This window comes from Pteronotus mesoamericanus, unplaced genomic scaffold, assembly GCF_021234165.1.
Source record: "Pteronotus mesoamericanus isolate MK-2021 breed Mesoamerican mustached bat unplaced genomic scaffold, CSHL_Meso_final scaffold_507, whole genome shotgun sequence".
NCBI lineage: Eukaryota > Metazoa > Chordata > Mammalia > Chiroptera > Mormoopidae > Pteronotus > Pteronotus mesoamericanus.
The window spans coordinates 12,503,237-12,527,671 of NW_026555319.1; the positions used below are offsets into that span (position 1 = coordinate 12,503,237).

Consider the following 24,435-nt stretch of genomic DNA (forward strand, 5'->3'; position numbering starts at 1 on the left):
TATTGAGCACTTACTGTGCACCAGGCCCTGTGCTAGGCTCCATGGATACAGCAGTGAACAAGGCAGACGAGGCCTCGTCCTCAGGGACTGTGTAGGCCAGAAGAGGGAGGGAGACAGCAAACACACAGAGGACAGGACTGGTGTAAGTATTCTGTACCAGAGGGGCTCTAACAGTGGGGGATAGAGACAGGGGTCGGGGGAGGGGACCGCTGCCTTAGGTAACGTGATCAGGACAGGAGGTGACATTTTGTGCGATAGGCGCCAAGAAGCGCGCCGTGCAAAGAGCCTGAACGAGTAACGCGGTACAGCGTGAAGTGTGGCGCCGTCCCAGGCCACAGGCCTCGGACCTTCAGAAGACATGGTGAGAGCGGTATGGAAGGAAAGCAGGTGTCAGAACGCCCCAGACGGCCTGGGCAGGCCCTGGGGGCAGGGGTGTCTGCGCCCCAGGTGGCAGCAGGGCATCCCCTCCAGCTGCCGCTGCCTTCCAGGTGAAGCAGATCATGGAGGAGGCCGTCACACGGAAGTTTGTCCACGAAGACAGCAGCCACATCATCTCCTTCTGTGGTGAGTCCGGGGCCCATGGCCTTGAAAAGTGGCTGCCCGCTCTGTGGGCTGCTTTAGGGAAGTGGCGTGTGGCGTGTTTGAGCAAGGGTCGCACGTCTTTTTTTTGCTCTGTAACTCTGAAGTTATTTCCAGATTCCAAAGGGACTTTAATAGGGAGCTGGAAAATACAGAAAAGTCTAGAGGAGAAATTAAGCACGAGCTCTGGACCCCACGAAGAAGCAATTGTGGTTGCCGTGGGAGGCCCGCCTCCCCTCCTGTGGGCCCAGTTCCTGCAGACCCTGCCCCGAGGGACACGGTCTTGCGTCTGAGAAATGGGCCCCGCCCTTTCATCGCTCTGCCTATGGCTTTTGCCAAGTGAAGGAAGGGGATGGATGGGGACTTAAAAAAAACCACGGAATTAAGAGCTGTTGACATATCCTGAGGGACGTGTCCAGCTGGCTCAGCAAAGGAGGCAGGACCAGGGCTCAGAGCGTGACTCAGGCTTCCGCCCTTGAACCGGCCACACTTACAAGGGCAGAAGTAACTGCACTGCCAGGCTCTTGCTGTACATTCTGATGGCTTGGGAGACACGTGTTTTGCGTGTCCCTGAAGTCAGGATTCAGCTCCTAGTTGGTGTCGACATATAAGTGGGAGTGTTTCTTCTCTCTCCTTCGGAAGCTAGCGATTTCATGACTGAGTGTCCCGTAATGAAGGACATGCTGTAATTTCCCTCATGACCTTGGCCGCATGGAGAGGCCCGCCAGCTTCCGTCCAGGTGCCTGGGGACACCTCCCATGGGTCTGTGACATCCTCAGCACACACCATGACCCGGAGCCCACTGATGTCAGTTCAGCCCCTTCGCAGTCGGGGAGACCTGGATTCAGGTCCCACCTCTGCCACTTTTCTGTTGATGAATTTGACAAGATCTTATTTTTTAAGTGAAATATGTTTATTTAAATATATATATGTATGTGTGTATATATAGATACATAGGTATATACAAATATATATACGTGTATATATACACACACACACGCATATGACAGTGATGTGCTATAAGTATACACATATACACACACACACACAAACACAACTTTTTTTTTCACCTGGACAATTTTATTTGCAAATAGTATGCATGTCCATTTCAGGAATTGCTAACATACCTGTCTGGGCAATTCAGTTCACCTCTCAAACTTCCGTTTCCACATCTGAGAAGTGGGGGTTGTTGTCCCTGACTGGGGTGGGGCTTGAAGGAGCTTCATCATGGCATCTGTTCCCGGGATCACAAGTTTGAAAGCTCAACAGTCCTGTGGTCCAGGGTCCCCTCCGCCGTCAGCAGGAGGCGCAGGGAACAGCCGTGAAGACTCACTGCCTACTGGGCCTATGCTGAGTGCCTCCTGTGCATTTTCACCTTATCCTAACAGCAGCCTGATGAGCTTAACGCTCAGGCCGTCCCCACTGTTCAGAGGAGGAAGTAGGCTCAGGGAGGGGCAGCCACTGCGCCGCCACACAGCGGGGGTAGGCGTCGGGAGAGGATGTGAGGAGAGGAGGTCTGCCCTTGGGCTGTGAGTGGGATCTGCCACTGAGCATGCTCTCCCCCTTCCTGGGGGCGGGAGGTGGAGGGCACACACGCTTTGCCCTGTGATGCCATCACGAGGCTGTGATTTGGGGCTCTCCAAAGTGCCCACGTCACTGAAACGCTAGCCAAGCTGCATGGCAGGGAGCGTGGGCAGGGCAGGGCGCGCTGACCACTTTGTCCCCGCAGCGGCCGTGGAGGCCTGCGTCCTGCACGGGCTGCGGCGGCGGGCGGCTGGCTTCCTGCGCAGCAACAAGATCGCGGCTCTCTTCATGAAGGTGGGCAAGACCTTCCCGCCCGCCGAGGAGCTGAGCCGCAAGGTCCAGGACCTGGAGCAGCTCATTGAGACCGCGTGAGTGCAGAGCGCAGGGCAGGCAGGGGCAGCCCCCAGGCATGCCTTGCTCCCCGGGGCTCTGTGAGGCCCAGCACTCTCTCCGCTCCGTCCTGCTCCTCAGGCCACTCCGGGGCCTTTGCTCATGCCATGTCCCCCACCCGGGTCACATCCCTCATCTTCCACAGCTGGTTCCTTGTCATCATTCTGGCCTTCCCCTGGCGAGGGGTAAATTCCAACCCTCACCCCATTTCTCTTTCTTATCACCTTGTTTACTTTCTTCCCAGTTCTCACCATCTATAATCATTCATTTATTTGTTTCCTATTTATTTGATTGTTGTCTGTCTCCCCGTGTTGACTGAACGCCATGAGGACAGGCGGCTACATCTGTGTTATTCCCCATTTTGTCCCCAGTGTCGGGGAGAGCCTAGCACCTGGTAAATGCCCAAGAAACGAGTGCTGAATGAGTGAGTGCCTGTTGTGAGCCAGGCCCTGTGCTGAGCGCAGCCAGACCTGAGTTTCACAGAACCAGTGTGGCCTCTTCACGCGGGCCTCCCATGAAAACGCACCTCAAGGCAGCGTCTAAAGGGGAGAGGTGGCTCCACTCACTCATCTTGAGGCCTGATTATGTGTGTTGGGGGCAGGCTCCTGGCCTGAGAGGTTGTGCGGAAGCACCTCCCACCTGAGTCCCTCCCAGAGTACTGACGGCGCCGCTGAAGCCCCAGCCTGGAGCCTGGTCAGGGACAGCAGACAGGTTTCAACTCCAGTTCGTGTCAGTGGCTGCCTGGAGGACGGTGCTGTGAGGAATTCAGAAGCTGGGATTGGGCTCCTTGGGAAAGAGTGCATGGATTGATTAACCACATCTGTTACAAGGAAAGGGCAGGAGGCATGTGTGCCACGTGTTTCCCATCTCTGCCATGGGTGATCGCTGCTTCTCACTGGATGAGACACAGCGCTTTCCTCCTCCTTCAGCCTCTGCCTGCCCAGGGCTGCTGGCCGGAGCCACACAGTGGGCAGGGCTCTGGACTGGGCATAGCCAGCCCCAACCTGGTATCTGAATCCGCAGCCACCTGGTCTTTAGGTGCCTTCCAGTCCATCTGCTAAATTCCCAGGTGGTGTTGATTAACTTCTTATAGGGAGGGGTTTCCATGGGCCTTCCATACTACTATCGGGAGAGACTTGGTAAGAGAGGATTAGAGATACCCATGCCAGGTGGGATGGGAGAGCCATGCGTCCACGCATGCAGTCACGCATTTATGAATGTACACATTGAGCCCCTTGTATGTGTGAGGCACTCTGCCTGGCCCTGAGATGCAGACATGAAGAGGAACCCTTCCTGCCCTGAGAGTGGTAGACTCTCAGGAAGTGTTATATTTTTAAAAATAATTGGATCGCTTAGTCCTTGCCTTTAGGGTCACATGGGGAGGGGAAGACAGAAAGGTGAGCAGGAAGTTATGCTTCAGAGTCTGAGGGGGCTCCGGGGAGGCGCCCCTCCCCCAGACTGGTCTGAGAGGACTTCCTGCGGGAGGGGATGTCCCGCTCAGACCTAAAGAGTGAGAAGGGGTGTGGGGGAACGCAGGGAGAAGCAGAAGCTCAGGGCAGGTCCTCAGATGAGAGCCTGATGGCCTCAGGGATCTGTAGGACCCTACGTCTGGCTGGATCGTGAGGTCAGAGAGGAGGGCGATAGGGGATGGATGGAGGTGAACAGGAGAAGGGTCACCGAGTGCCCTGCCTATGGTCGTTAAGCTTGCTTCTCAAGGGCAGTCAGGAGCCACTGAAGGATCTGTAATCCAAGAATCTTCGTGGCAGCACTCCTTTCCAGCAGAGGTAGGTAGATAAGTAGACAGATACTGAGAGAGAAATAACAGTATGAGATTCTGGCTTACCCACTAATAGTGTATGAAATTTGTCTGTTTTACCACACCTTCACGTTCACTGGGTATTATTTTTTTTCAACTTTTTACTCGTTTACCAGGAGCAATATAGTTTGTTTTCATTGCCATTTCTTTATTTCCTAGAGAGGCTGGACATTTTTCCATTTGCATATTGGTCTTGTTGGATTTTCCATTTTGTGAATATCCTTTTTCCTTTATTTATCTCAAAGGCGAAACCAGATCCAGGGCCTCCAGGAGAATGTGCGGAAGCTGCCCAAGCTGCCCAACCTGTCCCCACTTGCCATCAAGCACCTGTGGATCCGCACAGCCTTGTTTGAGAAGGTCTTGGACAAAATTGTGCATTACCTTGTGGAAAACAGCAGGTGAGCTGGGTGCACGCTGCCTCCACCTGCTGGTAGCCTTGGGAATTGCACCTCTTGCGCATAAATACTTGAATCTGAACTAGCCTAGCTAAGACCCTTGGGAGTATTCAGGGGTTTAATAGCAACGATGGGGCTTCACATTTGGTGTGGGGCATGAGAATCTTGAGATCTTGGCGATCTTCCTTCTCCGGTGAACTACGCCCACAGTCTTCTCACTAACCGTGTGGCCGTAGGGAAATCACTTAGTCTCCTTGCACCTCTGTTTCCTCTTTTGGTGAATAGGATAGGAGTTGCCGCCACTCCAGAGAAAGGCGAGAAGAGGAGTTAGCCAGTGCACAGCATCTAGGAAGTGCAGAGTGACTCTCTACTCTTTCTCTCCTGGCTTAGAATGACCTGATGTAAAGGTTTTATAGTATGAGCCCTGTTGGCAAGCTCTCGACCTTGTGTTCATCTAGTCAGTGTGTAACGAGCAGCTGCAATACTGGGAGCCAGGCACTAACCTAGATGCTGGGGATGCATTGGTCTCACCTGTAACGCTCTGCCAGGAGCAGAGGGGAGCCCCTAAAGAATCAAAACCGGAGATTCCTCCCGGCCAGCACTTCTTTCAGCCAGAGAGAAAGAGAGAGAAACGTAGGAGAGAGTCTCCCCATCTTTTGGTATACGGAAGTGTCTATTTAACTACATCTTGACACACAGTAGGTACTGTTATCTTTTATTCTTTTTGCCTGTTTGCCAGCAAAATATCTCTGACAGGACAGAGCAAGGCCCTTCCCTTGTGAAGCTGACATTGTAGCAGGGAAAGCAGTCAAATAGTAATTGCTCTAAAGACCGATGGTTGGTGTCTGATCTCCTCCAGGTGGTCACAGCAAGTGTCCTGGAAGGCATGACGGTTGGGCAGCCAGGGGAAGGGTGCACAGGCATTAGCCTGGTGAAGGGGGTGGGGAAGAGTGATCCCGCCGGGAACGGCCTGTGCAGAGGCCCTGAGGCGGTGGGGAACTGCAAGAAGTCTAGGCTCCAGGGCTCCGGTCATTCTCTTCCCTTTCTTGTAAATCGTAACATGTCTCTGACCCCTGCCCTCTATAGGCCTGGGGCCTCTGACGCTATTGCCTTTGGTGTGTGACCTTGTGTTTTCCTACTGAGTAAGTCAGTCAAAAGGAATTAGTAATTATTTGAGCAGCAATGCCAACCTCCTGCTGCTTCTTTAAAGTTTTTACTTTGAGTTTTAAATTCACACAGAGGTTGGAGTAGTCGTTCAGGGAGTCCTTGCCTCTCCCCAGTGGTAACATTCTACGTAACCAGAGTACAAGCCTCAAAGCAAGGACTTGCCGTTAGTACAGCACTGTTATCTAAGCTATTAACTTCTTTTGGATTTCACCAGTCTTTACATATATTCATCTTTGTTGCTATATAGTTCTATGAAATGTTAATATATGTATTGTTTCATGTAAACAACACACTCAGGATGCAGAACCGTTTCAACGAAACCCATCACCCCAGAGAAACTCCCTCAGTTACCTTTATAGTCACATCTTGCTCCCCACCCTTCCTGCTATTTTTAAGGCAGGATTTACAAGGTTTACAGTCACATAACTTCTGATTTTTGGAAGGGACACGGAATGATGGAGTGGAAAGTGTCTCAAAGTATCATATTCGGATCTGACACCAAAGTAAAATGGCAGTGACATTGCAGCCATTTAGCAAGACCTTCCTGGTGTCAGAGTCTGTGCTGCGGCCACACAAGCAGGTTAGCATTTACCCCTCCCAGCAGCTGGGCGGGCAAGCTCTGCCCTTCTTCCCGTTTTGCACTGAAGCTCACAGCGGCTCGTCGTGCCCGGGGACACACAGCTGCGAGGGAGGCAGTGCCCGGCTGGGCTCCCATTCAGGCAGCCGGACTCCAGATCCTTTGTCTTTCACCCTCAGCTGTAGGAGGGGAAGAGGCAGGCCTGCTGGTGGTAGCCCATGCCTGCACCCACCTGCTGGGTGGCCTCCGGCAAGTTGCTTACCTTCTCTGAGCGGAGATCCCTCAGGGGGCCGGAACCAGGTCCTTTCCAATGCTGAAATTCTGTTCATCCCTAAACTGAGACTTAGAAACCACTATACAACAACTCAAACAAAATCCGAAAACATCCCGCCCAAACATGGTAGTATTGATGGCTTTACATGCTGTTTTGAAGAGTCAGAGGCCGGGGGGGCGTTTCTGGGTGTGCCAGACCAGCGTTGTCCACGCTAGTTATCCAGACAGGAAGGCCTGTTAATACAGCCTTTGGGATAACCGCAGCTTAAGAGCATTTTATTGCCTCAATAACATTAGAAGGGTAGATACCATCTGTGCCTCTGAACGACTTCCTGTCTGAAATGGAAGATGTAGTGGAAGTGGAGAAGAGCAGCCAGGCCTCGGCAGCCTTGTGTAATGATTATTCCTGTTACCTAGTAAGGCTTTCGTTACAGCCCATGCTGAACTACGCACCTCACATCTGTCGTCTCCCTCAAAAGGACTTCCAACAACCCCGTGAGATATATTATTACCCACATTTTACAGATGCGGCAGCTGAAGCTTACAGAGGTAACCACGTGACAAGAATGGGTATGAACCCAGGCTGTCTGCTCTTAACTACCTGGCCGAGCCGTAGTGGATTGTGCACCTTCTGCTGGTCACCATCCAAACCTGCATGCTCTTTCCTCTCTTGCTAGTAAATACTACGAAAAGGAAGCGCTCCTGATGGACCCCGTGGATGGCCCCATCCTCGCATCTTTATTGGGTAAGTGGTCTGGTCCTCTGAACTCCGTTTAAATTTCTAATTTTGACTCACGGCGCACCTCCTAAGGGCCTCTCTCACCTCCCTCCAGACTCCCCCATCAAAACGTACCTGTTCCCTGTCTCTTGCTCCCAGGGCCTTGTGCTGGCTTCTCCTTAGCAGGACCCTGGGGCATGCTAGCTGGCTGGAGGGCAGGGGAGTGAAATGAGTGGCCCATCCAGGGGGAGACGGGAGGGGACCCCCTGGGGCTGAGGATGGCCAGCGCCCGTCTGACCTGCAGTGGGCCCTTGTGCGCTGGAATACACCAAGATGAAGACGGCGGATCACTTCTGGACCGACCCCTCCGCCGACGAGCTTGTCCAGAGGCACCGCATCCACAGTTCGCACCTGCGGCAGGACTCGCCCACCAAGCGTCCGGCCCTCTGTGTGAGTGGGGTAGGCAGTGGGACCCTGTGTGGGAGTCAGCCTGAGTTCCCGACCTGGCGTGGGGGCAGGGAATGGAGGGGGACCCTGAAGGCCGCTCCGGGCCTCACTCTCTGCCTCTGCTCCCCGTGCCAGATCCAGAAGAGGCATTCGAGCGGCAGCATGGATGATCGCCCATCTCTCTCTGCCCGCGACTATGTGGAGTCCCTGCACCAGAACTCCCGGGCCACCCTGCTGTATGGCAAGAACAACGTTCTCGTTCAGCCGGTGAGAGTTCGCCTTGGGCCCAGATCTTCCACTGGGGGTCTGGCTCCGTGTTGTAGAGAAGTTCCCTTTAGAGAATGAATGGCTCCACGTTGCTCATTCATTCATCCATCCATCCACCTACTCTCCCATCTATTCGTTCACCTGCCAATACCCCCTCTACCCATTCATTCATCCATATGCCCATGTCTCCTCCTATCGAATCCGCCCATGCGTCCATCCATCCACCAGTGTCTCCAGCCAGCCAGCCACTACTCTCCCGGTCTCAGTATCCACCATCCCCCTGTTCCCGCATTTCCCAGCAGTCCTTCATCCCTCTGCCTGTATTTATATCCATTTACCCATCCACCCATTTGTCCATTTATTTCCCAGTCCATCTGTCCATCTCCCTGTTTATGCAGCTACCTATCCATTCATTCTCTTTTGTTATTACTTACTCATTCAGCAAACATTTATATGGAACCTGCCAAGGGCTAGGTGCTCAGGATATCAAGATAAACATCTTCATAATTGATATTTATTAAGCACTTTCTGTGTCAGGCACTGTGCTAAGTGCTTTTAATTGTATCAACTCATTTAAACCTCACCACAGCCACTTTAGGAAGGTGCTGTTATCATAAGTAACACTGAGCTCATACAGGTGGAGTAAGGGACAGACTTTTTATTTGAGGCTGGCTAGTGCCAGAGTCTGTGCCCCTTACCAGTCAGCCTCTATCCCCCTGCACGGGGACAGGCACCAGGGATGGGTGATGAGCAAGGCACATGAAGCCTCCACCCTCAGGGGATATCTCCTCTGCTGTCCCCTACCCAGGAACATCGGGGTCCGTGCAGTGTTTGGGCTCAACTGAGAGGAAGTAGAGGGAGAGCTGTCTGCCACTTCAGCTCTGTGGTCACAGTTGTCACTGGGTGACCCTGAGAAAGTCACTTCTCTGTCTGAGCCCCAGTGACTGTATCATAATGGGTATAAGACCCTATTTCCTGAGACCTAAGGAGCCATGAATTTAAGATACAACATTTTTTAATTGTTAAATTAAAAGGCAATTAGAATTGGATTAAGTTATATACAGCGTTATTCTCACTACTTAAAAATTTTGTATTACAGTTTTTTGGAAGAGCTCTTTGAGATTTATTTGGATATTTTTAAAAATAATAACATTACTCTCATAAGAATACACAAGGGGAAATATAATTAAATACATTAGTTAAGACAGTCCTAAAACTACTTACATTTCAGGGTCCAGTTTTTGTACCACTTACTGACTTAGAGTCATTGTCCTTATTTTTCCACCAAGTGTCATTTTCTGTTCCATCAAGAGAAAGGGGCAACAAGCGATAGCCCTCCACCTGTTTTTATAAAGTTTTATTGGAACACAGCCGCATCCACTAGTTTACATATGATGTATGGCTGCTTTCACACTGCAGTGGCAGCGTTGAGTGGTTGCATCTCAGCCGGTATTGCTCGCAAAGCCAAAAACTTTCCCTGTCTGGCCCTTTACAGAAGAAGTTTGCTGACCTCTGATCCGGAGCACAGGAGGTGCAGCATCTCTTGCAAGCATTGCACTTGGTGGCTGATGTTCAAAAAAGTCTCGTATTGTGGGCATCCCTGCAGTTCCCGGCCTTTCTACGCACACAGTAACTTTTTGATTCAAAGCTGAATTGCAGTGTAATCTTTTAAAGGACATTTTAAGTGGCACCTGTCCTGCACATGTGCAGTGACCACCATGCACAAAACTTAAATGAAGCGGCGATATGAATAGTTGTGACCCTGTTTGCATGAGATCAGACGATGACAGCATGACAGTGGTGAGATGCTGCCGATTATAAGATGCATCCTCACTTGAGATACATTAAAATGTGAAAGAACAGTGTGCGTCTTAGAATGGATGAAAGACGGCAGCGTGCTCCCTGTGGGGGTTGCACTTGACCGAAATGAGACAGCGTGTGCGCCCCTGAACCAAGCTGGGCACAGACCAGCTGCTCAGTAAATGTTGTCGCCAGTGTCGTTGAGGTGAATTTGGTAGAGGGGCTGTCACCTCTGTGGGTGAGGCTGGGAGACTCCCCTCTCCACCAGCCTCCGCTTGGGATACAACAGAGCAGGCGAGAAACTCTGCGGGCAGATCGGGGAGATGGAGGTCGGGCTGCTGGGCGGGGAGTGTGGCGGGGATATTTGGGGAGGGGGCTTCTGGGTAATGCCCAGGGGATGGGACACAGATCTCAGCTGCCATTTTTTCCTCCCTTAAGACTGGCTAAAATGAGGTGGGTAAATGTTCTCTGCTTCAGAAAGGGTGATGTTGGGAGGGAGAAAGCTCCTCCCTGGTTCTGAAGACCCCCCCCCAACCCCACCCTTGCAGCAGGGCCCCTGACCTCAGAAGGGAAGCGTGAGGGTCAGAGTGGTGCGCGTGGGCAGCTTTCACAGGTGGATCTATGGAGCCCCATCCCGGCTGGTTGGCTGCGAACGACTGTGCTTAGCGTGGCCACTTAGAAGGAGGCCTAGAGTCTTCCAGGTGCCATCACTTGGAGGGAGTGCCCCAGCCCCTGGGTTCCGGTTATGTTCGCTGTTGACGCTGACACTACAACCAGGCCTGAGTCCTTCTCTCTCTACAGAGGGATGACATGGAGGCGGTGCCGGGGTACCTGTCCTTGCACCAGACAGCTGACGTCATGACCTTGAAGTGGACGCCCAACCAGCTGATGAATGGGTCTGTGGGAGATCTGGACTATGAGAAGAGGTAGGGCGCCAGGGCCCTCCCCTCCACTTGGCCCAGGGACGCTTGTGCCCCGACCCTGCCACCTGCCGGCTGCTCCATTGGGTAGTTACAGCCGCTGGGCCCAGCCTGCCTGTGGCGGTGGCCTCATGGGTAACTCAGGGGCGGGGACTCTCCGGAAACTAACTGGAAGGATCTCAGGGTGTGGGAGTTAGGCAGAGCCCTGGCCAAAAGACAGTCCAGAAATATCTTAACAAAGATTTCATAAGCCCACAAATGGCAGTTACTCCACAGTCGGCTGCCGACTTGCCCATCACTCAGTGGAAGGGGGAGGCGGGACGTGTCAGCTGGTGGGCGTCTGTGTCTCCTCTGATATCCTGGATTTATAGCATCCAGCCAAGGCTTTGGAGTCCTGCTCAGAGAATCATGGGACTGGGAATTCCCTGCTGCAGTGCCCTGTGTCCCAGCACAATTAGGGACAGTTTTGGGAAGGACGAAGGGAAGCCACCGGGCAAAGGCACGGTGGCCTGATTAGTTCAGCTTGAGGAGCCTTGGCAGCTGGTAGGGAGGAGAGTGGTGGTGTTTGCTGCTCTGAGTCCACATCTAAGCCTATTGTTCTTTTACATTGTCTTGCTTTCTTAAAAACATTTGATTATGAGAATTTACAGCCTAAAAGTAGGTAAGACTTGAGGACTGGACAGCCAGCCCCAGCAGCCCTCCCCCTCCTGCGGGCCTGTCGCCCTGCAGCAGCACGTCCAGGTCGCGGGGTTCCCTCTGGAAACCTGCTTCTAAATACAGCGCACACTCTTGCCAGGGAGCCTAACCGTGACGTCGTTCTCGTGTTCTGTTCACCATTACGCTTCAGTGTGAGTAACCCTGGGCCTTGCCGTGGTGCGTGCTATTCTCTAAGCTGGTCACTCCCTGGACAGAGGTCGCTGTCTGTCCTCAGAGAGGGTCAGGAGCAGATGCAGTTGGTCCTGGGCTGGGCCATGTCACTCAGCTCCAGCCAGAACCCGCAGTGTGGGGCCGAGGAGGTGCTCCTGGCCTGGAACCTTATCTCCGCTTTTTCACCTTAAACCTGGGTATCAGGCCGCAAGGAGCACCGAATCTCCTTTGTGGCATTTACAGAATCATAGTCACATACTAACTCTGTGCCCCTCTATATACCGACTGCCGCACCTGCCAGACCTCAGCTCTGTGGAAGCAAAGACAGTCCTGCCTTTGTCTTCTCCCCAGCACCTGCCGTAGGTTGTAGCAGGTGTGCAGATCATCTTTGTGAAACAAGGCGGGGAAGTCAGGGCCCCTAGATTCATTCATTAAATACTAACTGAGCGCCTACTACGTGCTAGGTACTGAGCTATATACAAGAGAGATAGGAGTTGCAAAAAAGGAAGGGAAAATCTTTACCTTCCCAGAGCTTACATTGTATTTACATTATACTGAAAGAGACAACAAATGAGTGAATGGATAACTGTATGTTATGGGACCAAGTTTTTGCTTAGTCCTCACCTCTCTGGGTGACCAGGGGTAGATAGAGCACTCCCCGTCTTTGAGCCTCAGTTTCCCCCTTCTATCAAATCGGCTGGAAAAGATGGTCTTCCCAGAACTGGAGGGTTCCCAAAGGGTTGGCAGGGCCTCCTCAAACACTGAGGTGTCTGCCGGCTTCAGAGCCCGAGGACCTTGTTTGTAGATTGGACTAAAGCCCAGGACTGTGCGGGCAGGAAGCTTCTGATGCCATTGTTTTAGGAGAGGCCTTGGACCAAATGACTGCCGAGCCCCTCCCCCTTCCCTGCCCGAACCATCCAGGACCCCATGTGTCTGCGTCACCTTTTCCTCCGTGAACAAGCTCGTGGCAGGCCCTTCCACAGGTAGTCCCGGCTGAACCTGCACTTTCAAGGTCGCTGCCGATAGGACGGGGGTCTTCGCCAGCCCTGGGCTCTGAGCCCCCATCTCGCCTCGGTCCCCTCTTTGGCACCTGGAGCTCAGGGAAGAGAAACGGTCAGGTCAGAAACGTGGGTGTCAGCCTTGTGGAAATGGGGGTGCCCAGGGGATTCAGCATCTCTTTGGGGACCACGGGACAATGAAGATAAGGGGTGTGTTCCTTGTCTAAAGAGGTTCAAGAGCGCCCTCTCTTTTCCCAGTGAGCACTCCCTCTTGCACAATGGGCATCGTAACCTCCCTTCTGGGTTTCCTAACGTTCGAGAGGAGAAATCACCAAAGAGGTGGATATTTGCGCTCTGGGGCCTGGTGGGCTTTGCACAGATCTCAGCCGTGCCACATGGAGCAGCTGGAACCCTCACATGCTGCTGATGGGACGACCACCTTACAAGCCCGTTTGGAAGTTTCTTTAACATGCCCTCACCATATAAAGGAAACTGTGAAAACATGTAAAACAAAAACTCCACTCTTGCTCCTTCCCAGCTGAGTGACCTGGGACAATCACCTTTACATGCCTGAGCTTCAGTTTGTTCATCTGTAAAATGGTGACATGGTCATGGAACCTCCGAAAGGGCACGTGGGGAGGAGTCAGGGAGGAAAATGCATGCAGAGCCCTTAGCACCTGGAAACCCAGGAAGCCCAGCACCTGGAAACGCCTCTCTATCGCGGAGACTCTTGTTGGCCACAGAGTTCCTTCTCACTGCTGTTGGTGGTAGTTGGGAAGTTGCTTTGCTTACTAGGCATCCCAGGGCCTGGCATCTACCACTCACTCTGAGCGTGAACATTCTCTGAGCATCTTGCAGAAGTGAATAAAACACAGTCCCCCCAGGGAGGCAAAAGAGGAAACAGGTCATCACCGCCCGCTGTGCTGGGCACGATGTGGGAGCCCAGGGAGGGACCTGGCCAAGCCTGGGCTGGGAGGGGCTTGGCACAGGCTGCTACCCTAAAAACGCTTGTGTGCTTGACCGTGCTCTGAGGACATCACTCCACGGACCCCGATGAGGCTGGTTCTGGCACGGACCAGTGCAGGAAGCCTCTAGAGAGCTCATACTCCAGCTTCCCGATGTCACAGCTGGGGAGACTGAGGCTCGGAGAGGAGGAGGGCCTGGTTCAGTGGAGGTGTCAGAAGCAGGATTTGAACCCCATCTGACTGTGAAGCCCATGTGAGTGGGGGTCTCCCAAGAAGCAGGCGCCAAGCCGGGATGAGATGGGTGGGAGGCAGGAGGGGCAGGAGGGGCGGGGAGAGCGCTTAGACTGCAGAGCTGCCCTGGCCCTGTGTGGGTGCTGGGGGGCCAGGCAGGAAGGGTCAGGCACAGTGCAGCTCTAAGGACGTTTAGCCAGATCGACTAGGAGTCCGCTGTCCCACAAGGGCAGGCCGACCCTGGCCCCTCGGCGCCTCAGACCCAGCCGAGAGGAAGTGTGGCCTTGGCACAAACCTGCTGGTGCATCCAGAGGGGCAGCCGCAAAGCTGTTGGTCAGCTCCGCTCCCCACAGCGAGGTCTCGTGGAGAAGACCTGAGCAGTGCCTTCCTGTGGCTGCCACCGAGCCTGAGTTCCGACGGCCCCACCTCCCATTGTGTTCAGAGGGGAAAAGCAGTCTATTTCAAGACAGTAGTTGGCTTGGAGCTGAAAATGGCAAACCTTAAGTAAATCACAGGGACCATTAGCCAAGTACTTTTTTAAGGCATCAGTGCTGTGGTGACCCTTTTCAAACACGTGATTCCATTGACTCTTCACAGCAACATTATGCAGTAGATATTATTATCATCCCCATTTTCAGAGGAGGAAACTGGAGCATAGACGCCTTCAAGTCACAGTGACCCGTGACGTCAAGGCTGTTGAGTGGCTGTTCTGACTCCTGCCCGTGGACATAGGATGGCCTGGAGTTAGGGTCAGAGTTAGTCAAGACTCGGATACCAGTGACAGAACCCAAACTCAAGCTGACTTCAGCATTCGCGCACGTGACCTGAGAAATCCTGGGGCAGTGGCTTCAGGCAGGGCTGGATCTGGGGACTTAATGAGGAAGACCCGACCCTTTCCATCTCTTGCCTCTGCCTCGCTGACTGTTGGCTCCATTCTTAGGCAGGCGTTTTCTCGTCATGGTCCCTCACATCTCCAGACTTCCAGCATCCTTGCCATTGCTCTCCCAGCAGAAAGGAGCATCTCTTCACCAGTAATTCTAACATAAATCCAGTAATTGAATCTCATTGGTTCTGCTTGTGTCCTGGGGCCATCCCTGAACCAATCACTGTAGCCAAAGCAGTGGAATATGCTGATTGGTCAGGCCTCTGTTAGGTGGCCGGTTCCTGGAGTTTGGGGGTGGAGGGTGGGTGAGGTTGGCCTCAGCCACGTGGACTGTGGGCAGGGGAAGAGGGATTCTTTAGAAAATTGGGACTGAAGAAGAGAAGGTAGAGTCCAGGAAGACTGATCCAGATGTTGGGGACAAGTGGGTCCTGGTGAGAAGGGCAGAGGAGCCCATGGGTGTGGTCTTCTGGCCTCCTGGGCCCTTCCCCATCGTGAAGTGGGCAGACATCCTGCAGGCCTAACCCTTCCTCCCCTTTCAGTGTCTACTGGGACTACGCCATGACCATCCGCCTGGAGGAGATTGTCTATCTGCACTGCCACCAGCAAGGTAGGGGCCGCGGCAGGGAGCTCAGGGCTGGGGGGGTCCCACCTGGGTCCCCGCCTACCTTGCCCTCTCATTGCCTGTGCAGACCTCCAGCAAGTGACTTCTCTCTGCGCCTCAGTTTCCTCTCAGTGGGGTTACTGTGAGGATCAAGTGATGTGCATAAGGGCTCGATGTCCAATCCATGGTGTTAGTTGCTAATGCTCAGTGCTCATGATGTGCCCAGCATGGTTCTGAAAATGTTCATGCTTGTCATTTAATCACAATAACCCAATGATAAGGGTTCTGTCATTCCCAGTTCACAGGTGAGGAAGTAGCATGGCACAGAGACACACAGCCTGTAAGTTCCACAGCCTGGACTTGAACCCAAGTCTTTGTCACTCGAGTCAGTGCTCTGCAGATCTGGGATTAATAACTAGAGTTCCCCTTTAAAGCTCAGAGAAGGCCTATGCATAACAAGCAGAGAGTCACCCTGCTCTGGAAAACAAGGGATCTGTAGCTCACCAAGGCATAAAATACTTAAGCTTATTTAATGAGATAGACCTGGGTTTGAATCCAGGCCCTGCCACGTACTAGTTGTGTGACTCTTGGCAGGATACATAATCTCTCTGAGCCTCGGTTCTATCATTTGTAAAATAGACGCTAACATGTGTTACGTTTTGAGTACTACAAGAAGGTGGCGCCTTTAACGTGATGTGCTTATATACAGGAAGTGCTCAGTACATGCTAGCGACAGTTAACCACTGCCCTGAGAAGGGGTAGGTCTGAAGCCTCCACACAGAAATAGGGCAGGTCGATTTGTAGAGGGTGCTCGAGGGGTGTGAGGTGTTTGGGGGCATCCTTTTCTTTTGGGGGTGGCTGAAGGGAGGCCAGCCACACTCTTCTTGACCGTGTCCTACAGTCCCCAGTCAGCAATGATGGTAGGTAGGGCGAAAGGGACTCCGGGGAGGTAAACCTGCCCCGGCCTTTCCCCGGAGCCTCAGAACAGGCCCACGGGCCTGGCTTGGCATGCCTGAGGGGGTGCTGGCCGCGAGGGCCCCGTCACCACGCCTCGTAGTGACTTCCTGCTGGGTTTTCTGTGGCCGGGTCACGGTGGCAGTGGACAGCGGCGGGACGGTGGTGCTGGTCAGCCAGGATGGGATCCAGAGGCCGCCCTTCCACTTCCCCAAGGGCGGGCACCTCCTGCAGTTCCTCTCGTGCCTGGAGAACGGGCTGCTCCCCCACGGGCAGCTGGACCCACCACTCTGGTCTCAGAGGGGGAAGGTGAGTGGTCGTGGGAGCCTGGGGTGGGGGTCAGCCACGGGCAGTGGTCATCCTTGCCCGTGGGTCCTTCTGTGGCTTTATGGGCTCATGCACACCCCATCCAGACCCTCAGGCCGTGCAGCCTGGGGACGGGTGCACCCCAGGGACTGTGCATGGGGACATGTTCTTTCAGGGCAAAGTATTTCCTAAACTGCGGAAGCGAAGCCCTCAGGGTTCCGCCGAGTCCACGTCTTCAGACAAGGAAGACGATGAGGCCACGGATTACGTGTTCCGGATCATCTACCCCAGCCTGCAGTCCGAGTTCGGTAAGCTGCCGCTCCTGGGCCCAGGCAGCCGCCTGTTGGCTGGTCCTGAAAATGACTGAGAACATCATCATCTGGAAACAGAGGATAAGAGGTCTGGATTCTGGGACCAGCAGCGGGACCTGGAATTAGGAAATGTATATCTTGGCGGCATCAGTTTTCCCCTAAATGAGAACAGGTCACCACCCTTTACGTAGCCGATGACGAGGCCGCTGGCCAGGAGGTGGCATGGGGTCTGGAATCCTGGTTGAACTTGGGCAAGTCACGTTAACCCTGTGCCTCAGGGTCATCATCTGTAAAATGGGGATGTTGATAGCACCTATTTTCATAGGGCTTTTGAGGGGATTAAATGAGATAAGGCGCTGGACACCGAACACTCAAATGTTAGCTGCTATTAAGTTATTGTATTTCAACATACTGTTGTAAGGGTTCAATGAGATACTGAGGTAATCAGTGTAAAGTCCATAGAATTAGGCCTTGCACACAGTAGGCACTCAATAAATGATAGAGCAGCAGAGGGGAAGCAAAGCACTCGGCAGTAGCACAGGAAATGATAATATGTTAATATATCCCAACAATTTGCCTGGTGACCACTGCGAAACAGATGCCTGGTGAATGGAGACTATGGCTATTAAGGCAATTGTTACTATGGGCTATTGTTAGGATTAAGTGAATTAATATTTAAAAAGTTCTTGGAAGGAAGCGGACATTTATTAAGCACTGTGTGGATGTCTCTTAAACAAATCAGTATTAAGTTATAGGTTCTTTCTGTTAACCTCATTTTCTTTAACCCTCTGTGGCCTCATTGATCCCATCTGATGGATGATGACTCTGAGCCCCGCTTTGATTAAGTGACCTCGGCCAGGCAGCGAGAGGCTCTTTTGAAAGCAGACGTCCTTCCCGGCAAGGCTGAACCAACTGTGCTGGCCGCTCAGTGCTCCGCTCTCACCCATCACTGAGGTGGACTGGGGCGTGGGGTAGTAAGGCCCTACGTGGCCGGGTTGGTGTGTTTTCATTCGTGGCCAGTGGTGAGCAGTGTCTCGTGTTGCTGCATCATTAAGAGCCACAGAGTGTCCACCACCTGTCCATTCCTGCCCCGGGTCAGGGTCTGGAGCGGTCCCAGGTTCTCCGTGACTTGCAGCCCCACCAGAGGGCTGATGCCTTTGTGAGGACCAGATGGCCCTGTGGCCACCTTCCCAGAAAACTCTCTCCTTGGGGCCTTACCCTCCGATGAATTACTCAGAGGCTCTTGCCGGAAGCCAGGCTGGATGCCGGATAGCCCTTATTTGGGGAAGATCAGTGTTAGCCTCTGCGGCCCTGCACATACCCACGGGTGAGATGCCAGCTGTGCCCTTCTGTGCACGCCACCCTGCTGCCAGCTCCCAGGCTCAAGGTCTCTTTGCCTGAGGGGTTTCTCTGGCCACCAAGGTCCGTCTACCCCTGGCTGGGGCCCAAAGCAACATCAGGGCATCAGTGCCCCCAGTGACCGGTAGGAGGCGGTGCGCCCATGGAGAAAACTGAAATGTGTGTCGTGACCGCCTCCCAGAGCTCCCCTAGGAGACCAAGCCCTGGTGCCCACTGGGTAGGATCTTGGGGTCTCGTCCCCTGGGTTGGAGTCTTGGCTCCACCACTTATCAGCTAGGTGGTCGTGGGCACGCTGCTTACATACTCTGGGCCTCAGTTTCCTAATCTATAACGGGTAATACTTGTGCTCAATAAGTGGTAGCTGTTGTTAGTGGAAAGAGAGGGGGCTTTAGTCAAAAAGACCAGCTATGCCAGTTACTGCCTGGGGCACCTTGGATGGCAATTTTGTTGTCATCCTGAGGCTCAGTTTCCCCTTCAACAACAAGGGAGAAGAAACGCATCCCTTGCTGGGTCATTAGAGACGACAAGGCACCCCTCCGCCTAGCATCGCCCCGGCACAGGGGAGGCGCTTTATAAGTTTCACCATTCTCCCCTCCTCTAGTGCACGCAGTACCTGGGAGATGTGCGGGGGCGGGCGGGGGCGAGGTTCAAGGTCCCAGGAATGGTTTCTTCTAGTCGTTCCAGAGTTCCGCCCACCGCACACCTTCTGTTTCACTGATGCTTTTTGTTTTGTGTCTCAAGTTGTTCCCGACCCCTTGGGCAGCGCGTCCCCCGTCTCCATGGGCCCTGCCTGGATGGTGGTTCCTGTGGGCCGGTCCATGCTGGTGGTGGCCAGGGACAGTCAGTGGGCGCAAACCAGATGGGACACCACCCTCCCCACGCCGAGCTTGAAGCAGCAGCCCCCCAGTAATGTCTGGATCCCCCCACTCCTGGGGCTGGGCGCCGGCCACCTCTGCCATGTTGTCATTTGAGTGTTGGTCCCAGTGGAGATGGAGGCAAAAGATAAACCGATGCCCTCCTGCTGCCCTGCCTGTGCCCGCAGGCTGCAGCTTGGGGCGCTGTGGGCTCGGTAGGGGAGGGGCCCGTTGGTGATGTCCGCAGCCTGGGCAGGGTAGGGGGCAGAGCTGCTTGCCACACGCGGGCACAGCTGATTGACGCTTCCCTGAGACTAAGAACTGGGGCTGTTTTTCTAAAACATACAGAGCTTGCTGGTCTTTCTCTGCAAGCTCATTGCTGAGTCTCCTTGGGGGAGTAGTGTAACAAGCCACATTGGTGACCCCCAAAACCTCATTTTGGAGGCAGCTTTTTACTATGTCATTAGGTAAAGGCTGACCCTGTCAACCACGAGCCCTGGTGACAAGTGGAGCTGAGTCCACAACACGCCCTCCCCTTGGAGCCAGCAGGGAGAGGCCAGGCACTGCCAACCGTCTTTGAGGACGCATGGCCTGTGGGGCAAACGTGCACCGTCCTGACTTCCCAGGGCAGCACTTGGCCCACCGGCCTGCAGGCCGGGTTCAGCCGCATCTGGGCAGCCATGAGCTGAGAACAGCTTTTACATTTTTTAATAACTGGGAAAAAATCAAAAGCAGAATATATTTTGTGTCAGGTGTAAATGGTAGGAAACTCACGTTTCAGTGCTCATAATTAAAGTTTTATTAGAATACGCCCACACTCATTTGTTTATGGCTACATGTGCACTATGACTGCACAGTTGAGTCGTTATGATAGCAACCAGAGAGCTCACAAATCCAAAAGTGTTTTTTTCCTGGCCCTTTGCAGAAAATATTTCCTGAGCCCCATCTAGAGAAAATAATTTTTTTGCACCTGTCTCAGTCTCCCAAGAGGTCAACAAGTTAACTATAGAAATTACAATGTATACGTCACCAGTATGTTTGTTCTGCGGCACTGCAGCTGCCGCGGTTTTCATGCAGCTGGCGAAGCAGCAGTAAGGGCAACTGCCAGTGCTGTGTCCTGGGAGCAGTTAGGCAGGAATCACCAAAGTCCTGGAGTTGGGAGAGCAGTCATGCCTTTGTGGTTCTCAAAGGCGGCTGCTGTATCAGAATGGTCTTTGAAATATAGACTCAAGGGCTGTGTCACCAGATTTTAATTCAGTAGGTTAGGAGTGAGATAGAGGCTTATGGCTTTTTAACAAGCTTCCTACATGATTGTGGGGGATCACCACGCTGGCTGAGACCCAGTTTGGGGAGCGACTATACGGCTCAGCACCATGGACAGTGCAGGTGCCGTCGCCATGGAGGACTCCCCTGGTTCTTGCCCTCGTGGGCGGGCCCTGTCTCCTCAGCGAGGCAGGCTCCCTCTGTCTTGCCAGCAGAGACTCTCTCACCCAGTGAGTCTGCCTCCAGGAACTGGAGGCCACCTGCCTCCCTCAGAAGCCCCCAGCGGGCTCCCTTCCTTCGTGTCTGCCTCCTGTGAGGATAGCTGAATGACAACATGGTGTGAGGCTTGGCCTCCTGCTCTGGAATGGGGCTTGTTTCCTTGGCTCTGGTCTCTCTCTGTGTCCTCTTCCTCTCTCTCTTCACTGTCATCAGCTCTTCCCATTTTCTGGGAGTCCCAAATCTTGGTGGTGGCTTTCATTGGATCATGTGGGGACAAGGACTTGGGTCAGACAGTGATTGGGGTCGCGGTTTCCTACTGTGACATTCAGGGGCTCTTTCTATCCCTGTGCTGGCCTAGCAGTGAGCTGCTTGTTTGGGGGTGGGGTTTCTGTAACCCGCACAGGCTCAGCCAGGGCCCTCCCTCTGTCTCTTCCCCCCTCTGCAGTGCCCCAGGACCTGATGGATGTCTCCGTGAGCAATCTGCCATCCCTGTGGCAGCCCAGTCCCCGCAAATCCTCTTGCTCATCCTGTTCACAGAGTGGCTCGGCTGATGGAAGCTCAACCAATGGCTGCAACCATGAGAGGTATGAGGGGCTTGAGCGGTGGATGGAGGAAATGGAAGGATTTACCAAAGATCTGGAGATACCCGTTACTTGCCGTGCACTGACTTTAGAAACTATGGAATCATCCAAGTCTAGGTTGAATCGTACTCTTGTAAAGTCCTGCCTGTTTGAGCTTCCTAACGTGTATCATATCACACTTAACAAGATCCCAAGATCACATATGTACTTTTAAGTTTGAGAAGTGCCAATATAACTGGAGAATCTTACATTTTAATGTGCATCAGAATCATTTGGGAGAAGCAGCAAACCCTACTGATTCCTGGACTACTTCCTAGAGGTCCTGCTTGCGTAGGAGAAAGTCCAAGTGATTATGGGCTGGTGGTCCACGGACCACTGGAAAATGCTGCTCTAACCTAGTAACCCCTGTCATGGTATCTGCTTACACACCTCTAGTGACAGGGAGCTCACCACCTCGCAGATAGCCAAGTATGCTGTGGGACAGCTGTCAGTGAGATGCTGTTCTCGTGTAACCTGAGCAAGCCTGAGCCTTGCCAACCTGAGGGCACCAAGAGGGTGACTTTAAAGTTTAATGCCCCCAGGTATAACTGGAGGGCTTCAGCCATGCCACCTCCGCAGCCTCCTGGATTTCGCTGGGTGGCCCCTGGATGGCTTGAGGATAAATATGCAGACACTGCTCTACTCTGTTCTTTGCAAGAATGCACAACACTCCCTTCAGCAGTCCTTGTCTTTTTTCCCCAACAATGCTGGGGCCTTATTCCTTTCTCCCCTTTCAGCCAAAAAGCACCCCCCTCCCAATTCCCATGCAAAGGAAATTTCTGAGGCATCACCTGTTTGCAGTCAGCCAGACTCTGAACCCCCGTCTGGCTCTTTTTGGGTCAGCGGGGCCACTTTAGAAGTCAGAACTCTTTCTGAAGGTGTCAGGACCAACTTCAAACTGGTTCAAGTAAAAAGGAAAATCTGCTGACAGAAATGAGAAGTCCACAGGTGTAGGGGCTTCAGGTGTGGCTGGGTCCAGAGGCCCGAAACAGGAACCTCTCTTTTTTTAGCTCTTGCCTCTGTTTGCCCTGATCACGGTTTCATTCTCAGGAAGGCCCTTCTATGCAGTAGCAAAAATGGATCCCGGCTGCCACTGCCCCACATGCCATCGGCTTAGGAACTCCATCAGGGAAAACTGTCCGTGTCCCAGTTCCAACAAAAGTCTCGTGGCTGGTTCTCATTGGCCTAGGTTGGATCATGTGACTACCTCTGACCAAATCACTGTGACTCCAGCCCGGGTCAAGTACTGAGTAGAATCGGCCCCACCCAAACTATAGGGACGGAATCGGGCAGTGACTCCCAAACTGCCCGCAGAAGGGGCAGTGACGCTGTCTGGGTGGAACAGTACCCCCGCAGTTCCCTTGATCGGTTTGCTTTAATCTGCTCCTGGAGACAACGAGTTGTGCTCCTCTCCAGGACGCCAGGGCTGTGCGTGGATCTGTTCTAAGGGCCTCCTTTTTCCTCCACCTGCAGGGCTCCCCTGAAGCTTCTCTGTGACAATATGAAGTACCAGATTCTTTCCAGAGCCTTCTATGGATGTGCGTATTGACCTCATTTGCCATTGTGGTCTCCAGGGAGCTTTCATTGAGTGCCTTCTGTGTGCCAGCAATATCAGGGGAAGGAGCTGGCCCTGGGGTTTGGACCTCTGCTCCTCTAGTTCCTAGATGCCTGGTTTGGGTGAAGTTATGTTAACTTCTCTGAGCCTCAATTTCCTCTTCTACGGATTGGGGATAAATATTACCCTTGGGGCCTAAGAGAGGGCAGTGAACAGTGGGGTTCCTTGGTGGCAGGGGTTTGGTTTAATCACCATTGCGTTCCCAGTGCCCACCTTAGAGTGTTTGTTTTCAAGGCTGAATGAGAAGCAGGTATAAAGCCCCCAGCACCTAGCATTGCCCATCATGGGGGCTCTGTAACTGTTCCCTTCTCCTGTAGGCAGAAGCAGAAGGGAAAGGTGGCCTGATCCCTGCCCAATAACTTAAAAATTAAATTCATAATAGAAGTACTGTGATTATTTCATTTTAATCAAATGAGGAAGCTAAGGCACAGAGAGGCTAAGAGACCAGCCCAAGGTTGCATAGCTAATCAACAGAGGTGGGACTCAAACCCAGGACTGCCTGGCTGCAAAGGCTGTGTTTTTTCTACTCTCCCATATAAATTCTAGAAAAGCGTTAGCACATCCTGCACTGGCCTGTGAAATAGCCTTGCAGGTCCCATCCCAGCGTGCCTGGCGAGGCCGAGAGAGCATGAGCTCTCCAAGGTTAAGGTTTTTGCCTGTTCCGTTACTGCCCACCCCCGGTGCCCCATGCAGGGCCTGGTGCGGAGCCGGCATTGGGTGAGTATTTATGGGACCCAAAGGGGACAGCTTCCTGGAGGGAGGGGAGAGAGGGGAGAGGGACCTTGAATAAAGGCATCACACAATGTGGCTCATCCCTGACGGTGGTTGAGAGCCCAGGATCTGGAGCCAGGCAGTTTGGGTTCAAGTCCCAGCTCTATATCTCCTAGCAGTGTGACCTGAGCAAGTGAGGAAAGCAGCCTGTGCCTCAGTTTCCTCATCTGTAACACGGGGATAATAAGGATACCTGCTGTGCTGGGAGTGAAGTGAGTTAAGTTATGCACGCTCCGGGGACAGCTCCCTGGCGCAGAGTGTGCTCAGTGAGGGTTGGCCATTATATCGTCATCACCATCATCGTCACGGTCACCCCCGTTGTTGGTGGGGGCAAGTCGTCAGGCTCTGGAAGGTGCAGGGTGCCCTCTGGGAGTTGAGGGTGAGACAGTGGGGCAGGGCCAGCAGGAGCGTACGCAGTCCGAGCAAACACAGGCTAGCCATTGCCGAGCGCCTCTTGTGTAGCAGGCTCCGTGCCCTCCAGGGGCCCGGGACGGACTGGGTGAGGGCTGGCAGGTTGGCAGGCAGGGCCACCTTTGAAAGCGAACTGGAACCCTCAGCATCTTCTCGGTTATCACCTGCCAGGACCTCTTGATCCAGCCCCACCGCTCCCGTTCTCTCTCTCTCTCGGTGAGGCACCCAGGGGCGCAATGAGCCCGCAGGTCACGAGCCCCTCCTGCCTGCTGCTCCTCTGCCCTAGCCTGGGCATTCAGTGCCTTGCATTCCAGCAGGGGAGGTGGCGTCTCCC

General features: G+C 53.4%; 1 protein-coding gene across 2 annotated transcripts in view; it reads left to right on the plus strand.

The window, feature by feature from the left end:
- SGSM1 (small G protein signaling modulator 1) overlaps positions 1–24,435 on the plus strand; it is a 66,769-nt gene that overhangs the window by 17,658 nt on the left and 24,676 nt on the right. The window contains exons 3-14 of one of the 2 annotated variants that reach the window (XM_054594020.1): positions 489–564; positions 2,309–2,471; positions 4,555–4,707; positions 7,399–7,466; positions 7,744–7,898; positions 8,022–8,153; positions 10,755–10,879; positions 15,357–15,424; positions 16,518–16,681; positions 16,854–16,986; positions 21,130–21,268; positions 22,778–22,842. In XM_054594020.1, coding sequence (XP_054449995.1) covers positions 489–564; positions 2,309–2,471; positions 4,555–4,707; positions 7,399–7,466; positions 7,744–7,898; positions 8,022–8,153; positions 10,755–10,879; positions 15,357–15,424; positions 16,518–16,681; positions 16,854–16,986; positions 21,130–21,268; positions 22,778–22,842 — 1,441 coding nt within the window. The remainder of the gene's footprint in view (positions 1–488; positions 565–2,308; positions 2,472–4,554; positions 4,708–7,398; positions 7,467–7,743; positions 7,899–8,021; positions 8,154–10,754; positions 10,880–15,356; positions 15,425–16,517; positions 16,682–16,853; positions 16,987–21,129; positions 21,269–22,777; positions 22,843–24,435) is intronic. The other variant, XM_054594022.1, reaches the window with a different exon arrangement.